Source organism: Mya arenaria, chromosome 2 (assembly GCF_026914265.1).
Source record: "Mya arenaria isolate MELC-2E11 chromosome 2, ASM2691426v1".
NCBI classification, from domain to species: domain Eukaryota; kingdom Metazoa; phylum Mollusca; class Bivalvia; order Myida; family Myidae; genus Mya; species Mya arenaria.
This window is the reverse complement of record NC_069123.1, coordinates 49,100,907-49,118,186: the sequence shown is the minus strand read 5'-3', so window position 1 is coordinate 49,118,186 and position 17,280 is coordinate 49,100,907. Positions and strand designations below refer to the sequence as shown.

At 35.9% G+C, this 17,280-nt stretch overlaps 1 protein-coding gene across 2 annotated transcripts; it reads left to right on the top strand.

The window, feature by feature from the left end:
* The first annotated feature begins 2,299 nt into the window (after positions 1-2,299).
* On the top strand, positions 2,300-16,962 carry LOC128225237 (leukocyte receptor cluster member 8 homolog). 2 transcript variants are annotated; one of them, XM_052935335.1, is made up of 16 exons: positions 2,300-2,448; positions 2,680-2,903; positions 3,814-3,868; positions 4,198-4,318; positions 4,634-5,054; positions 5,255-5,395; positions 6,627-6,721; positions 6,928-7,069; positions 9,395-9,781; positions 10,530-10,671; positions 11,881-11,970; positions 12,675-12,809; positions 13,183-13,251; positions 13,543-13,672; positions 13,955-14,162; positions 14,640-16,962. In XM_052935335.1, the coding sequence occupies exons 1-16, from the start codon at positions 2,428-2,430 to the stop codon at positions 14,794-14,796; spliced, it is 2,538 nt and encodes an 845-aa protein (XP_052791295.1). In that variant the 5' UTR covers positions 2,300-2,427; the 3' UTR covers positions 14,797-16,962. The 2 variants fall into 2 exon arrangements, with proteins under 2 accessions (XP_052791295.1, XP_052791294.1); XM_052935334.1 differs by having other exon boundaries at positions 13,955-14,781.
* The last annotated feature ends 318 nt before the right edge of the window (positions 16,963-17,280 follow it).

Genomic DNA, 17,280 nt, shown 5'->3' with positions numbered 1-17,280 from the left:
TTTGCTTTTGAATGTCCAATGTCGTGCCAGCCCAACATTTGCTTTTGAATGTCCAATGTCGTGCCAGGACGACATTCACTTTTGAATGTCCAATGTCGTGCTAGCACAACATTCACTTTTGAATGTCCAATGTAGTGCCAGCACAACATTTGATTTTGAATGTCCAATGTCGTGTCTGCACAACATTCATTTTTGAATGTCCATTGTCGGGCCAGCACGACATTCATTTTTGAATATTCAATGTCGTGCCAGAACAACATTCGATTTTAAATGTCAAATGTCGTGCCAGAACAACATTCGATTTTAAATGTCAAATGTCGTGCCAGCACAACATTCGATTTAAAATAAAAACCTAGAAAACCTAATGTTCAATGGCGTGCCAGAACGACTTTCACTTTTGAATCTCCAATGTCGTGCTAGCACAACACTCACTTTTTAATGCCAGCACGACATTCACTTTTAAATGCCCAATGCCCATGGTCGTAATAATAATAATAATAATAATAATAATAACTTTATTTATAGAAGGTAACACATTAAGACATAGGCATCATATTATGAAAAACATAACACACGTCTTATTTACAATGCGGCCTTCTGAAAGAACATACACAGACACACACACACACACACTAAATAAGATGTGATGCAAATAATTAATACTCAAAACACAAATGTGAAAAACACATTTTGAACAATACCGCAAAAATACATATTGTTAAAAAAGCATTATTACATTTTTTCGTCATGGCCTATAATTAGAATTAATGATCGTTTTAACATGTAAAAATGCTTAGAATGGGATTTCAGAAAGGTACGTATTAAAATGTAATATGAAAACATAAAGAAACATGAATATAATACATTCATTTAACACATCAATGCTTAATAATACATCAATTTGTACCTAAATGTTAACAAGAAAACTCATCAAAATTGTTTAATTGAGTAAGTAGGACAGTCACACATTTATTTAACACCTTACTCAACAAATACATACATATAAACTATACCTGTGGTATGCATGGAATTATGCATTTAATTTTTACAACGGATTTTGCGATTGATGATGTAAATATAACTTTTTACAGCGGGTTTTAAATGTCTTTTCCGTGTTAGACTTACGTATTTCTTCTGGTAAAAAATTCCAAACTTTCCCACTGTAACTTTGCCAACACAACATTCGATTTGGAATAGTACATTTTGTGTTGTAGATTTTTTAGAATATTGCAACATAAATGTTAATCAACAGAATGCATGTGAGAATGTGCTTTTAAAAATAGAAAACATTAGTAATTTTAATAATGTCATAGTTTGTTCGTGATAATGGGGCCTGGGTGTATGATGCAAAGCCAAACAGCTGACCCTTGCTTACATGAATACAAATAAAGTAGGCGCTCTGCGTTTAGGTGTCTGTGGACTGTCATTATCATACAACCCCGGTTTAACCCGCCCACCCCTCTACCCCCCCCCCCCAAAAAAACCCCCCCCCAAAAAACCCCAAAAAACAACAACTCAAAAAACACACACACACAAAACAACAAACAACAACAACAACAGCAAAACTACACGTTAAATATGTTAAGATTGACCTATAACTGCAAATCTAGCTTCTCGGGGGAAGAGGAGGTGCTGAAGAAGCAGAAAGTTAAAAAGGAGAAGAAAGGATATGAGCCCATCCCTAAACCTTGCCTCCTTGGTCTGACCTAAAGCGGCAACTTCTTCGTGGAATTGGTTCCAGAAGCGGGTGCCTGAGGAAAATACGAAGGAAATTCGTTGCCTGTAGAAATCTGAGTGGCAAAAACGGCAGAAAGTGCCGGAAAATGTGCCTTCTAGTTGATTGGGCTGCCGGTTCTGATTTGGGTCTCTTTGTCCGATATCTTTCCAAGTGCCCGCAAGGTGGTGGTGTTAGTAGTTTATACTCCGGGTCCCGGCGTGAGCACATTGAAGGGTCCCAGAGTGACAGTTCAACCACCGCACAACTATCCTGGGCGGTGAACCAGTACTAGGTGCCTTCACTTCTGCAATGAACTGACAACTTCTGTACATGCCAGGGGCAGTGGTACAGTGCGAATGGTCGCAGAAAGAATTTCCTAACCAATCACAACAGAAGTAACCTAGTCCGCCCGGGAATCGAACCCGGGATGTCCGATTAACAGTCCAACTCTCTACCGACTGAGCTAACCGGGCGGACAAGTGCCCGCAAGGTTCTAGTTTTTGCGTTTACTATTCCGAACAGTGTATTTTTACGGAAAGGAACGAAGTTAACCGAGTTATATATCCCAGAATGCGCGCACTGTGTAGACTGTGTCATAAAAATGATAAATATGCTTGACTTTAGTGATACAGTCTAAATATTGACGGAAGAAGAGAAGTTGAGAATTTGGAACGCACAAGAGCGCAACTAAAGTATTTTATAACTCTCACATGGTGCTTCTAGATATCAATGTATGTTATCGTTTGAATAACAAACTCTAACATGTTTTATATTACTCTGCCCTTGTATTGATGATCAAAATAGAGAATATTATTGAAATTTTTATTAGATTGAAAATCGCCATTTTTTTAATGATTTTTGTTTTGTTTTTGACACTGTCCGTTTCTTGCCACAATATATTATTATATGAACTAATTCTGAATTAACTGTTCGTAAAAACATGCTTGATATTTTTGTTTTAGAATCGGGACATAATGAGTGAGGCAGATAACTCTGTGTACGAGAACCCAATGTGGGAAAATGCCAGAAAGGCACTGGAAGCTGTGTCCCCACAGAAAGGACAAAACAATCATGACCAGGGAGATAGCAGTGGAAATGTGATGAATAATGCCAGTACTATGAGCCCACAAGAGATGTATTATCATCAGCTGAATAACTACAAACAGTCGTTCGGTCCCAGACCACCGTATGTTTTTTGTCAATGTGTTTCTTCGTTCATAACATTTACAGGCTTGTCAGCTACTTAGCTACAATAATGAGCTATCAGGAATACTTCTTATTATTTTGACATTTCTTATGTACCCCGGTAACGCTACAACTCTACTTTTTAACACTGGGCAAAAGAATTTAAAGTAATATTATGCAGCGATGTTGAATAAAAATGACAAAATTGTTCAATATATACCTGACAGTGATCTAAACTGGATTGAATTAGTCATTAGAGTCGTTATTTCACATAGTGTCACGTTGTGGCGGATCTTTGGTCAAGTTGTTACACATTTGACTGTTATCCGGGGGACGCAGGTTCAACGCACTACTAAAACAAATAAAAATAAAACATTGGTCTAAAATTTCACCTACTTAGGACTGCAGCAACATTCAAATTAAGTTCAATAAGGGACTCTCTTACAGCTCTCTCTTCACATTTAAGTCAAAATTTTGATGAATTAGTTTAACTGAATTAGAAAACGAATAGCTTTTATTGTCATCTCAATGCTCAAACTTGCTATATGATGAGTCCTTCACTGGTAAAATGTTTTTAGGGCATGTTCAAATTTTGATTTTTGAATTTCATATAGCAGGACTAGTTTCTAACTTGTTCATCAAAAAATCTGATTTTGATAGCTCATCTTGGAAGTTTTTTCTTTAGTGATTGAAATGCAATGAGCTTGGAAGTTTTTTCTTTAGTGATTGAAATGCATGTCACTTGTTAAACACTCAAGTTCATTAATTCAACTGATGTATATAAAGTACTATTGATTTTGAAATATTTTCTGTCTGTTTATATAGTTTAAGTAGTATAGAGTTAATGTTATAAATTCAATAAATATGTTTTAATCGTACAGTGATACAGAGCTCTGTGTTATTATTTTCAGGCCGTTTGGAGGTGGTCCACCTGGCTATGGAATGCCTCCACAGAATTTTCCAAGAGTAACCATTTTAAAGATGCATTTTACCAACCAATTTGGTCAACAATTTTTTATGTGTTTAAAGATAAGATATAATTATATAGCAATCGTATTGTCTTGCTAATGAGCTTGCTTTTATAGCGACACAGTAGATTGTCTGTTGGTAGAGCATCAGGGCATGGATTTGATCTTCACAAAAGTTAAAAATATTGACTTTTTAATATTGAAAACAGTCATGCTCATCTAACTTTTTGATAAAATGATGTTTAAATCTAGTTCTGATATTAATAGAATTAAAAAATTATGACTTTGACTGTTTAGTTGATGACTTTGAATGCTTGTTTGTTACAGCCCGGATTCCGAGGTCCACCACCACCATTTGGCAATGATTGTCCACCAGACCAGTCTCAAGGATTTAATCCTAGGTTCATGCCAGGCCAGCATCGACCTTTCTTTCCACCAAGAAATATGCGTAAGTGAAAATGGTTATTTCATAATTTCAATACCAAGTACTTATAATATGTACCGCCCAATAGTTATTTATTATTTTCCTTTCTGTCAGGGTCAGACACTAATGCTAATTCAGTTAGTCCATCAGGTTACAAAAATTGTTGAATGCTCATGATAGTAGATACGTTTTATTCCTCCAGTAGTGGAAAGCATAAGCAGGTGCAGGTTTTGAATTTTCTTTTTTTTACTATAAAGCTCTTCTTTTAAAATAAAAAAAGGTGTAGAAAGCATAATTATGAAGGCATTATAGCATTTTCATGTCACTTTTTCATTGTAGAACAAAATCCAAATGCTGGCGGCATAAGGTTTAATATTCCCAAGCGAAGCAAGATACAACAGTTTGAGCAGAATGGAAATATGAATGGTAAGTCAGGGCATGAAGAAAGACCAAGGTTTACCGGGGGTCAACCTAACAGAACCCCTCCATTCCGTCCCCAGGTCCCACAGGAAAGGCCAAGATTTGCTGGTGGTGGACAGCCGTTTGATTTTCCTAATGGCAGTATGGACTACACAGAAAGGCAGCACAATTTTGAAAACCAAAGTCCTTGGAACAGTCGCAAGAACAACTCCAACACTGAGGCACAAGAGCAGCCCCCTACGTCACTCACAGAACCTAAACAAACTGAGGGGAAAAGCATCAGTGAGGCAGAGGCCAAAGCACAGATGGCAGCTACAACTGACTGGCCACCAAACCTCAGGTACAGTATTGGTGTGTCTGTAAAGTGAGAGTTTCTAGCTTCAGTTGTGCCTGTAGGTTTCAAATTAATTTAATTGAATTACTTAATTGACATTTAATGTCATTTAATTGACTAGAAACATTTTGAACACAATAAAAACATTTTAAAATAGTAGTTAGGTTGAATGAGAGTCTATGAATACCACATTGTTTCTTTTACAGGAACTGGGTTCAACGAGCATTTGCAAGTGTTCCCCCAGAGAAGAAGGATAAGATGGAGGGCATTCTGAAGGTTCGCCTTACTGCTGCATTCACAGCTGGCACAGCCTTCCACACGGACTGGGACAAAATGCCTCTACCATTGTTAGTTTACCATGATGCATTATTAATGCTGGTTTATGTGTCAAAGCCTCTTGTAAACTAAGCTGCTGCTGTATTATTAACAAAAATCAAAAGCAAGGATATTTTTTTTATATAACTGTTATACATGGTGTCACTTTAAGCTCCTGTAAATTGAGTTAACCTTTTAAAGTTTGCAAATTTTATATTACGTTCAGGGTTTTCCCTAGACATTTACAGCTGTGATCCTGTTACCTAAATGATTCACTAACTTGGGGTCCAAATATGACTATTTTTATAAGCCCATTTAAAGAACATACCATTTAAAGAACATAACATTTTATAGTTTCACCTATGGTGGGCAGCCTCCAGAATGTTGTCCCATCAATAACTTTGAAAGCTTTTGTCCAATCATCTCCTAATTTGTTCAGAATGTGTTTAGGCACAATATGTCAAGATATTTTCAATAATGAGCCATATCACTAAAGTCACTTGAGAGTTATCTCCTTTTATTTATAGAAATAACTTATAATTTAGTCTTGTCTGGTCAATAACTAAACTTAAGAAGCCTTTGTCCAATCACAAAATTTGGACAGAATGTGTATGGGAATTATATTAAATGGACCTTTTTCGTTAACCATTTAAACATTAAAAGCTTTAAAGGGATTAAAATGGAACTATTGGTGCAATAATAGTGAAATAAGTTTTTTCAATAATAACACCTTCTGTGTTTCTGTAACGAGTACTACCCGAAACCCGGATGTTTACATTCGGTAAAGGTCATTAAGAAGAGAGACAAGGAAATGTTTTGTTGAAACGTTTTGGTTTACTTTAATCGCTGAGAAATGTTAACTATTCCAGCGAAATGGCTAGGGTCATTCAAGCCGAGATTCTTATGAAACTGCTCCTAGGCTTGATCGACCCTAGCTGTGCTCACCTATTGAAATGAACATCACAATCAGCCCATTTAAAAATGGAAATATTTGAAGAATGTAAAAATTTCAGGCTTTTTCTGAAAAAACGTACAAAAAGGTTTGCTATTTTGAATTCCAGTCACTCGTTATTTTTCGCATTTAATGCCATTCAAAACCATTTTGTTATATCTCAGTTTTAAGACTTTCAGACTAGATGCTAATTAAATGACATATCCTTTATTATTCCGCAAAGTCATATTTTTAGATTTTTAGATTTTCAGGTCTGTTAGCAAACATGATTATTGTTATTATTATGATTATTATGACTATGTTATTTACAGTGAAGAGAAGAGTCAGTCTGATCCAGCTGTTAAGAAAAGTCGGTGGGAAGCAAACCCTGTCGGGAGAGGACGGGCCACACCCATGTCACCTGCAGGTAAATCCTGTTGTAGCGGGTCGTTTTAGGAACATGTGAATGGTATTCTCTGCAAATTAATGTAATTCTTGTAGTTTCTTCAGGCACTATCTTTTGGCTTTAAAAAGACTTCATTTTGTGTTGTTCACATTGTAGGGATAAAGTTGTTTTTCAATTATTTTGTTGTGCTTGTATCATGCTCTTCAAGTCCCTTTGGTTTTAACCAGGTTTCCATGGTGCTCAGAGAGGTAGGGGCAGTCCATTCAAGCGAGGTCGCGGAGTAACCAGTGCCAGAGGTCGGGGTTTCAGTCAAAGAGGTGGAATGCGATACAGCAGGTCCCGGTCACGGTCCAGATCTAGGTCTTCCAGGTATGCTTGCATGCCTTAGATGTATTTTTTTAGTCAGCAATTCTAATGAATTGTAAATGTCAGGGCCCATCTTAAATTCGGCCAATCCCCAATATAAAAGTATATTTTATACATTACACCCATGCTAGTTACAAATTCCCCCTTTCAGAGCTACAGATAACTTTTTTCCTTAAAGTGTATTGTATGCCTTAATGTTATTTTGTAAGGTGAATTTTACAACTTGGTTTCATTCAATTAAGTGTTATGGCGATTGTTTGAGTCTACTGGGACATTGAAGTGAAAACATACATATATCAGGGTTCCCACGCTACTGGGAAAAAGTTGGGAATATCGAAAAGTCGGTTCCTGTCGGGATTCGCTTTATATACGCTGTCAGTAAGAATCGTGGGTGCTATATACAACGATATCTTTAATCTACAGTAGCTAATGATCATGGATAATTAGCGATCCATGCATTCATCGAAATATATTTTAATACGTGAAATTGGCCCTAGTTCATTAAAATAAACATGAGTTACGCTGTCAATAACATACATGAATGTTAATTGCAATGATCTTACTAGTCTGCGAAGTGCTACACAGCCTGACAAATATTTGCTATGTGTGAATCTATGAATGATCATGCCTTTAGACTAACCTTGCTCGTATTTATAGACATTGAGAAGACCACAGTTCTTTAGCCAGTAGTGATCATAATAGTTTTAAACTTGTGCAAAAAAGTCACTTATTTTGCATTTTCATCCATGGATTGATGAAGATTGATGTTCAGATATTGCTGAATTGATCAATGCAAGTAGATTTTTTTAAAGAGAGTTCAACTCTTTTAAAATGACACTGGATGTTATGAGTTCAAGTTGTTCAATAAATGTTTAAAGCTTCCCTCTCACGGATTGCACAATTTGACAACTTTCTTACTTTTGTCTTGGAACGAGCCAATTTTGGCAAAAATCCATGAAAACCAATTATTTAAGACTGCTGGCAAAAAGATAGATCACAGATATTTATATTTAAGATCAAAAATTGGTGTTTTATGCATATTTATTTTTAAACCATTAATAAACCATAAAACATAAATTTTCGAACATAAATATGAAAATTAGCGATATGATCTTTAGTTGGCAATCTTTTATCGTTGGTTTGCAGATATTTACGTCAAAAGTTGATCTATCTCAGACAAAAAATTAAATAAGTTGTTAAAAAAGTATCTATGAGAGTGCAGCTTTAAATATGTTCAGAAAGTAAGTTTTTGTTCAGAGAGTAAAACTTTTTTTATTGTGGTATTTGATTATATTTACCTTAAGCATGCATTTATCCACCAATTACGAAAATTGGTATTGTTAGGAGATCAACCGGCACCAAACCATGCTGGCTGATCAGAGTCCACACTGTTCTATGCACATATAGTAGGTAAGCCTTTAAGTTTCCAAGTAGCAAATACAAATAGCCTAGACCCTGATCATGCCAGCTGATCCGTGTCTACACTGTTCACAGAGGCCAACAGTTTTCAGCATGCTAAGGTTAATCATGTTGTTCAATAAATGTCTAAGAAGTTCAGAAAGGGAAAGGTTTTGTTTTTGAGAATAAAACCCTTTGAAAATGATATTTGATGTTATTTAACATGTTGTTTACTAAATGTCAAAAATGACAAATAAGTTATTTCACTGAAATGTTTCGTTGTAATAACTGTGAAAAAGGTTGAGAGAAAGTCTGGAATTTGCAAAAAAAACCTTGAAAAAGTCTGGAAATAGTCTGGAATTTTACTTAAAGAAAAATGTGGGTACCCTGATATTAAATATATAATTATATAAAATAAGCTTGATCCTTAATGCAGAAATGAATTAAAAATAACTGACAAGGCTTAATATCCTTTGCATAATACAACACAGTGTAGAAATTAACCATGTAAGAATGATTCACCACCGGTTAGTGTTCATCTTTTGTTAGGTCAAAATGGTAATTCCCGAAAATGTATTAAATTGATCATAGTAACAGTACACCCTTATAACTATTTTTATTTGAACAGATAAAAGATGTATGATTTTTAATCATAATATGTACATTTTAAAGCATATTGACGCTAATTTCAACGTTTATCAGTAGCTCTGCCCTTACGATTAACACTCAAAAGTCCAAAACTTAACTATACTAATGTAATTTTTATGGACTTAATTATAATGACCAATTAATGCATACAATGACAAGTTAACAGTATGTTTAAGAGTCTGATATTAGTTAAACTCAAGGGGACTTTTTAATTCACCATAATCATTTATGCTTTTTAGTGGGGTTTTTATTGAGTAAAACATTTCAATCAATCATTTGTAGGTCATGGACAAGATCACGCTCAAGGTCATATTCCAGAAGTAGGTCAAGGTCCCCAGACAGACGAAGAAGAAGAGTGTCTTCCCCAGGTCGAAGTCGTCGCAGGTACCGATCTAGATCACGTAGTAGATCTAGGAGTCGCAGCAGCTCTCTCTCAAGTCGATCATCACATACAGATTTCATTCCATTCTCTAGTGGAAAGAAAACTGGAGGTCGTGCAGGGAGAGGTAGGGGTCAGCATGAGAGGGCCCGGGGTCGTGGTAGGGGCCAGAAGGGCAGAAAGGGTTTTGAAGAAGAGCCCATGGATGCCTTTCAGCAGCAGGCTCTGACATCAAGCCAGAAGAAGAAGGGCAAACAGAAGAACAAAAATCAGAGGGGGAAAGGCAAAAAGTAAATAAAAAATTAATAGCGTTGTTATACCATAATTTCTGATGCATTACTGCTATGGTAGAAATAAGCACAAGCCAGCATGCTTGAGACTGGTAAATTACCTGAAAGATTTTTTTCTTTTAAACTTTTTTAATCTCACTCACCATTTAATGATAATCCAAAACAAGGTATCCACTTCACAAATGTTGTCAATTGCATGTTTGCATATTTCTAATTCTCAGTAATGTCTGTATTGGTTTTACTACTCAACATGATCAGACTGACTTATTCAGCCATTTTTGGTATGCATTTGCCACAATAACTTAATGTAGCAACCAATAGTTATATTATTTTAAAATTATACTTATCAAACTTTCGTTGTCAACAATATGTTGTCCTCAAAATATGGTGGATATATTCATTTTAGAAAAATGGGATGTTTCCAATTTAAAAGTACAATCACAGAAGTGAATTTTTAGACAGGAACAGTGGTTTATGAACAGTGGTTTATATACTATTCAATGTGCTTTTCAAAACCCTACTTTCGATCACAGCATAAGTTATGATGATTGTTAAGACATCCTATAATTGATGCTTGACTGATTATTAGAATGCGAGTACATACTGCAGTATGGAATTCAGAATAGATGTGCACTTTTTCCAATGTACATTAAGTTGAACTAGACCCATTGTTACCTTATCTTTAATGACTGCACGGAACTATAATGTAAACTGACTCTGATATTTGTGTAACTGGATATTTTTTCAGCCTTGGTGGGATCCAGTTGGAGGTTGATGGGCAATCTTCAGAGAAGCTTATGTCACGGGCCCGCAGGTTTGGTGACCAACTTGAGTCCTCCAAGCCCAGGACCAAAATCACAATTGCATCCTCACTCAACCCGATCAATGATGTAAGAAGCATAACTTTTACTGCATCCGATAAAAAATAAGCTCATTGTCTCAAATGAATTATTTATTATGTTTCACATCATTTTTGTGTTGCCCGACTAGGCGACATATAGGGGTTACTTTTGTCGGCGGTGGCGTCCGCGTCCCGTTTTCACTTGTCCAGGGCATATCTTGTAAACTATTAGTGGTATCAACTTGAAATTTATGTAGTTCTCATTAAGGGCAAGTGCAGTGCACAAGGACTGTTACTCTTGCTTCCATATAGAGTTATTGCCCTTTGTTAATTTTCATGTTTAAAGTTTGTCCGGGGCACATCTTATAGAATATAAGAGTTGTCAACTTGAAACTTCATATTTAGATAGATCTCATGGAGGGCAAATGCAGTGCACAAGAACAGTTACTTAGTGTCCCACGAACATAAATGATTTCACAGTAATCCATTACCTTCAATTTATTTCTCAATGTCATTGATTTCAGTATTTATTGTGCTCATTTTTGGTTATTTAACCAATTGCTTGCTCCTGGCTTAACGTTGTTACCTTCAGTTCAAATGCCACCTACACTTGAAAGTTAAATGGCAACATCATTATCTATTCTATAAATGAATAAAATGTCAATCTAACAGCTATAATGTCGACAGTAATTTGTCAGACGACACATCAGAGTTCTACATATAGATATGACTTCAGTTTTTTATTAAATTTTACATATCATTCTTGACACACATTCATATTGAACTTATCTAAACTATTGGTTCGATTTGTGAAAAGAGATTGTTTTCATTGAAAAATAACTTTTAGTGAGATTTGCTCACAATTTTGCAGAAATTCATGTGATTATTCAAATCATTCATCATTTTTTTACTTGACCAGTCCTGTGTCCATGTTATATGAGTGGAGTAATTGCCACTGTTAAAGACCTAGTTTAAGCCTTCTATTAGCTATGCATATTGTTTATATGTATTAGTGAGACATTGAAATAATCTACTCTAGAGGTGTCAACCCTAAATGGCCCTGAGACAGTTAACAAATACACAGGAAATTGATCCCTGCGGTCACACCAGTGCAATACAAGAGATGCACAGCAGGGGATTACCATGCCAAACGTTCCTTAAACTAGGCCTTTAAGCTATGACAACTCTCTGGAATCCTTTCAAGTGTTTAAGAATAGTTTAGACCCATTTATTTTTACCACATGTTTGTGTGTTTTAGTCCGATGAGGATAGCAACATGGATTGGAGCTCCTACCATATTGTGGGCACTTGTCAGGACCTGGAGAAAAAGTACTTTAGAATGTCAGGGGTAAGTCAATGTTGTATTAAAGTTATTAGGTAAAAATACACGCCATTGACATATTTTTTAAGTGGCATTTGTGCTTGCTTGCAAAAAAACACAATCACAAAATCTATGTTTATTCATCATTGAATTAAATATCACCACAATGCAAAAGCTCCTGCTTCAATTGAAATTTGTATTAATAGCCCAAAAAGAAGCTAAAGGTCCATACTTCATACCAAAGACAATAATTTAGTTTGACATCATTTATTTTTATAATTACCTTGCATTTTAGAAGAATGATGATAACAGGCACAATATTGTCTGCAAATTCTGTCATCATTCAATAGCCGACAACATAAAATACCAATTCACAAATGATCTTGAGATTCTACATGTATAAACATAATCTTCCACCAATGAAAAGGTGAAACTGTTATGTATTGTCCACTCCCCTTGGCGCACAACTCGTAAAATGTATCTGATAATCAAAAAGTTGGACATACAATTGCTACAGATACTTTCAATTTTAAAAGTTTAAATTCATGTTGAGGAACTTTGTAAGCTTGGGCAACCTACATGCAATTACAGGTTTTATTAGAAACATTTACTTAAATCTGTTAAGGGGAAAAGGTTGTCTACTATTCTTGCCAATGGTGCTTTGAAAAGCTTGTCTAAACAACGAATATGGAGAGTGTGAATGTTTCATTTTAATGTCATGTTTTCTCTAGCATCCTGAACCAAGCAAGATTCGGCCAGTGGAGGTTCTACGCCGCTCCATTGAGATGGTAAAGAAAGACTGGGCTGAGAAGATGGACTACCACTATGCCTGTGAACAGATGAAGACTATACGCCAGGATCTCACCGTATGTACCAATGCTATATGCTACAACTCCAGGTTATATATTTATACCCTTGTTTCACAATGTAAAAGCTATATTGAAATCACAATTGTTTTCATGTCCATCTTGCCCTTTATGTAGGTCCATATCCATAACTTAGTTATTTCTGTTTAGATATTAAAATTATATGGCGGAAGTGACCAACAAAGAATAAGATTAGTACGACACTAGACTCTTGTCCCTACCTTCAAGGTCAAGGTCACAGCAACCTTCTGGGCTATGTATGTATCCGTCTGTCCGTCCCCTTTTTGGATGGTCTATATCCTTCCCAATTATGGTTTTTGATGTGAAACTAGTAAGATTTTTAATCATTTATAGCTGGATTCTCTCTCTGCAGGTCCAGGGAGTGCAAGACGAGTTCACTGTCACCGTGTACGAGACACATGCTAGAATTGCCATGGAAAAGGTGAGATCTATTGTGAAGATCAAGTATGATTTTGTTTGTTTAATGATAACCATTTGTCAAAGGGTTTTCAACCATTTATGAATTATTGCTTCATAGTTGATTCTGATTTTATGTATTTATTGCTTATAGTTGACTTAATACACTATTAGGGTTTTGTACAAGGCTGAATTCTTTTTCGTATTAATTTGGTAGACTCTTACCTTATAAATTCTTAAATTAATTATATTTTATTTATTGGGCACGTGTGATTTTTGTGTTGCATGACCTGTAGGCTTTATGTGTCTGTTGCAGGGTGACCATGAGGAGTACAACCAGTGCCAGACCCAGCTCAAGAACCTGTACAGCCAGGGCCTTTCCGGGAACCGGCTAGAATTCACCGCCTATCGCATTCTTTACTATATATACACTAGCAACCTTGGCGGTATCCTTCAAAAAAAGATATTTTATTTGTTTTAGAACATTCAAAAGTTTTTTTGTAAGCTAGAACATAGTATTTGTTTGCACTTTTGAAGAGTGAGGTATTATTACAATATACTGTTCTTTGCACACAAATAAGGGTTGATGAGATTATTGTTTTGAAATGTTTGTTTTGTATACTTGTATATTATTGAACATAACAGTTGCTGTCTTTAAGGACTGTTGACATTTAATCATTGACTGAACGTAATTTGTAACAGAACTGTTTTCCTTGACAAGTATGTAGATATCAACTCTGCTCTCACAGACCTGAGTCAGGCAGACAGGAAGGATGAGTGTATAAAACACGCACTTGATGTGCGCTCAGCCTGGGCCCTTAATAATTACCACAGATTTTTCCAACTCTATCTTAATGCCCCTAAAATGGCAGGCTATCTCATGGATAAATTTGTGGGAAGAATAAGAAAGGCTGCTCTTAAATCAGCAGTTAAAGCGTATGTATATTTGTCTTGCTATGTTTGCTTTCTTGGAGGTCAAAAATTAAGCAAATCTATTTGTCTCACAGATGATATTTTTGACACAATTTATTTATCAGTATTCTTTACAGTAATAGCTAAAGCAGCATTACACTGTTTTATCAATGTTTTCCTTAATTTAACCCTTGAAAGCTTACAACCTTATTTGCTTGTTCGTTGAACATAAATGTTTTCCTAGCCTTAAGTTGGGTGCAACATGGTGAGTATTTGGTAAGTATATATTCCAGTAAGTGGCAAATAATCATACCATCAATTCAGCACTTGCTTATAATTCCCCTGGTGAGTACTTTCTTGATTAAAAACAGGACTATTTCATCTTTAAAATAGTATTAAAGGCATTGTATTTATATTATTGTTTGATTACTAACATGTGTATGCTTTCTCTTCTTTTTCATCGGCTGTTGTGCCTGTGTCCACACGCATTCATGTACATAGATACCGCCCCACTGTGCCTGTAGAGTTTATTACCCCGGAGCTTGGCTTCTCAGACAGGGACGAGTGTCTCGAATTCCTTAAAGAAATGAATATGACGGTGACTAAAGAGAATCAAATTGACTGTAAAGCTAGTGCAGCTGTGGCTAATGCATTATGATGCTGGAAATTAAGGTATTAGGACTGTTAATAAGTAATAAGTATGAGTGTTTCACCTTCAGAATTCAAGCCGATTGAAGGTTGAAGATGCAAACAGCAGCCGAAGATGGAAATTAGGGTCGAGTTGAAAGTCTGTATTCAAGGGTATTATAAGTATTCACATGAATAAGGGAGGAAATATCTCTGGAGATGGTATATGATCCTGCTGGAGAGCTGTTCATGGGTAGTTTCTACTGTTTGCTGCCCTTAGCTGTCCTGTGGGTCACTCTTGTCAAGTCCGTAGGCCCAACCTGTTCCAGTCCTATAGGTCAATGTTGGTCAGATAGCAGATCCATTTTCTAAGGCAAATTGTAAAAATTCTCCTTTGCGTCAGTAGTACCATGGCATCTTGTAAGAGGAAGTAGGTAGTCTAGTTCGAAGATCGTATCAAGAAAATACAATGGACAGTGCAAGCATCAATGATGTCTGCAGATCATTATCAAGAATTGAAAAATGAGTTAAGAGGTTTGAAGGCCATAAATAACCTTCAGTACAGGAAAACTACATCAGAATGTGGCTTCTTGGAATAACCACTGCACAGTGCTGCGAAGCATTATTGGCAGGAGATGAGTTATTGCTTTGGTGCCACAGGAAACAAACTGTCTGTAGGATTTGGAAAACCAAGCCAGTTAGTGAAATTAAAGATATGGGGACTCTTTTTTCCTGAATGATTAAATGAAATTATGTGAATAAGTCAAATCACAGATTCATCATTTCATCCACCTTTCTTACAATCTTGGAGCAAAGAGGCAAAGATGTTTAAGAATGATAGCATTATTGTCATACCAGACTCAAACCAGGTGAAATGGACTAAATTTAAAATGGAAATGTTCCTCAAAGGTGGAAACATACCACCTCATCTGGATGAGAATAAAAACATTACTTCATCTACTTATAAAAGTAAGGAGATCTACAAGGCAAGTGGTACATAGGTTGTCAACATGTCTTGTTCCCTCCACTCGAGGCCGGGCCTTTGTTCCTGATATATTTCTTCTTTCAGTATTCTAGATTTCAGCTTTCAGACCGGGTCGTCATCTTCAGCTATAGCCAAATTCACCATGCTATAGGCCTGTGGACTTCAACCGTAAATCCAGGTCCACGACACCTGCTAGAGCCACGTCCATGGCACTAGTTTCAACCTAGTCCATGGCATCCGTTATATCAACGTCCAATGCACCTGCTACAGCCATGTTCACTTCATCCACTACACCAAGAAATCCATTTCTCATGGTACAAGCCCGCAGTGTCATGCTAGACAAAACGTTTGTGCAAAGCTTGTTGTGTTTGGCACAGTGTACAACAGTTACTCACCACCTGTTGTGGAAAACTGACAATGGACTCCAAAGGGAAAAGGATTTTTCTTGATGTATGCGTATTAGAGACAAATGTATTCAATGGATTTTACCATATTAAATACCAAAGTCTTTCATATGATTGAATATATCTTTTTTGTTGTAGATAATAGATAACTTCCAAATGATGAAGTCATTGTTATGGAGGAAGATTAGTTAAATGTATTCCATATTTTAGGACGAAATAATTTGCTGGTTTATAGTGCAAGATATTTTGAACTTTGCAAACACTGCAGAGACGAACACTGTCTTTTGGTAAGTATCTCTCATGTCTCTACAGGGCTTGTAAGCTTCAAAATTCACACTGAAATCGGACTGTACATTATTTACACTTTCATTGTGTTAAGAATTTCATTGTAGTAGACTTGATTTTTAATGTATTTGGTTGCTTGAACATTTAAACAATTTATTAAAAATAATTCATAAGCTCTTAGATTATTTTTTTATATTCTACTGTTTTAAATGAAGAGACCAGAGTTCATGTTATTAAGATTTTTTGTTAAAGGTATCAATCTTTGTAAACATTTAATTCCGGGTTAAATTTCAAATTAGTTGTAAGTAACGTAGCAGCATTTTTTATTGTACAAATTTTAAGAAATTCAAAATGTCCAGGTAATTAAACAAAATATCTATAAAATGAATTTTTCGCCGTGTGTGGTGGTAAAGTAAGGTATCAAGGTTGTTGACCAATCACCTCGACAATTGGAACATTTTTTGCTTTTTATATAATGTTTAATGAATGTTGTAAATACTGTAAAATAAACTCGAAAGTGCTATATGTTTAGTTATTAATACAGTTCAATAAGTGGGAACATATTTCAAAATAAACCAGAAAATGGCATACATATATGGATCATAACGCATGTGTAGCATGGCAGACTGAGACATGATGCCCGACGCCTACCTCCGTAGCGTAGCTCTTTGTTTACGTTCTCGAACTCGGGAGTTGTGGCCCTTGACCTGTCGCAAGTTTTACAATTTTGACGTCCGTTCTCTAGTTTGAGCATTTGTCATGACCAAAGGCATTGTTAAGGGGCATGTTGTAGCCAAAAAGTTCGATCAACAGCCAGTATCTACATTAATATGCTCTTTAC

Excerpts from the sequence above, each read along its gene's own strand:
- LOC128225237 (XM_052935334.1), top strand. The coding sequence starts at position 2,428 with ATGGTGCTTCTAGATATCAAT. Across the intron at positions 2,904-3,813 it reads TCGTTCGGTCCCAGACCACC|GCCGTTTGGAGGTGGTCCAC; the intron begins GTATGTTTTTTG and ends TATTATTTTCAG. Across the intron at positions 6,722-6,927 it reads CACACCCATGTCACCTGCAG|GTTTCCATGGTGCTCAGAGA; the intron begins GTAAATCCTGTT and ends GGTTTTAACCAG.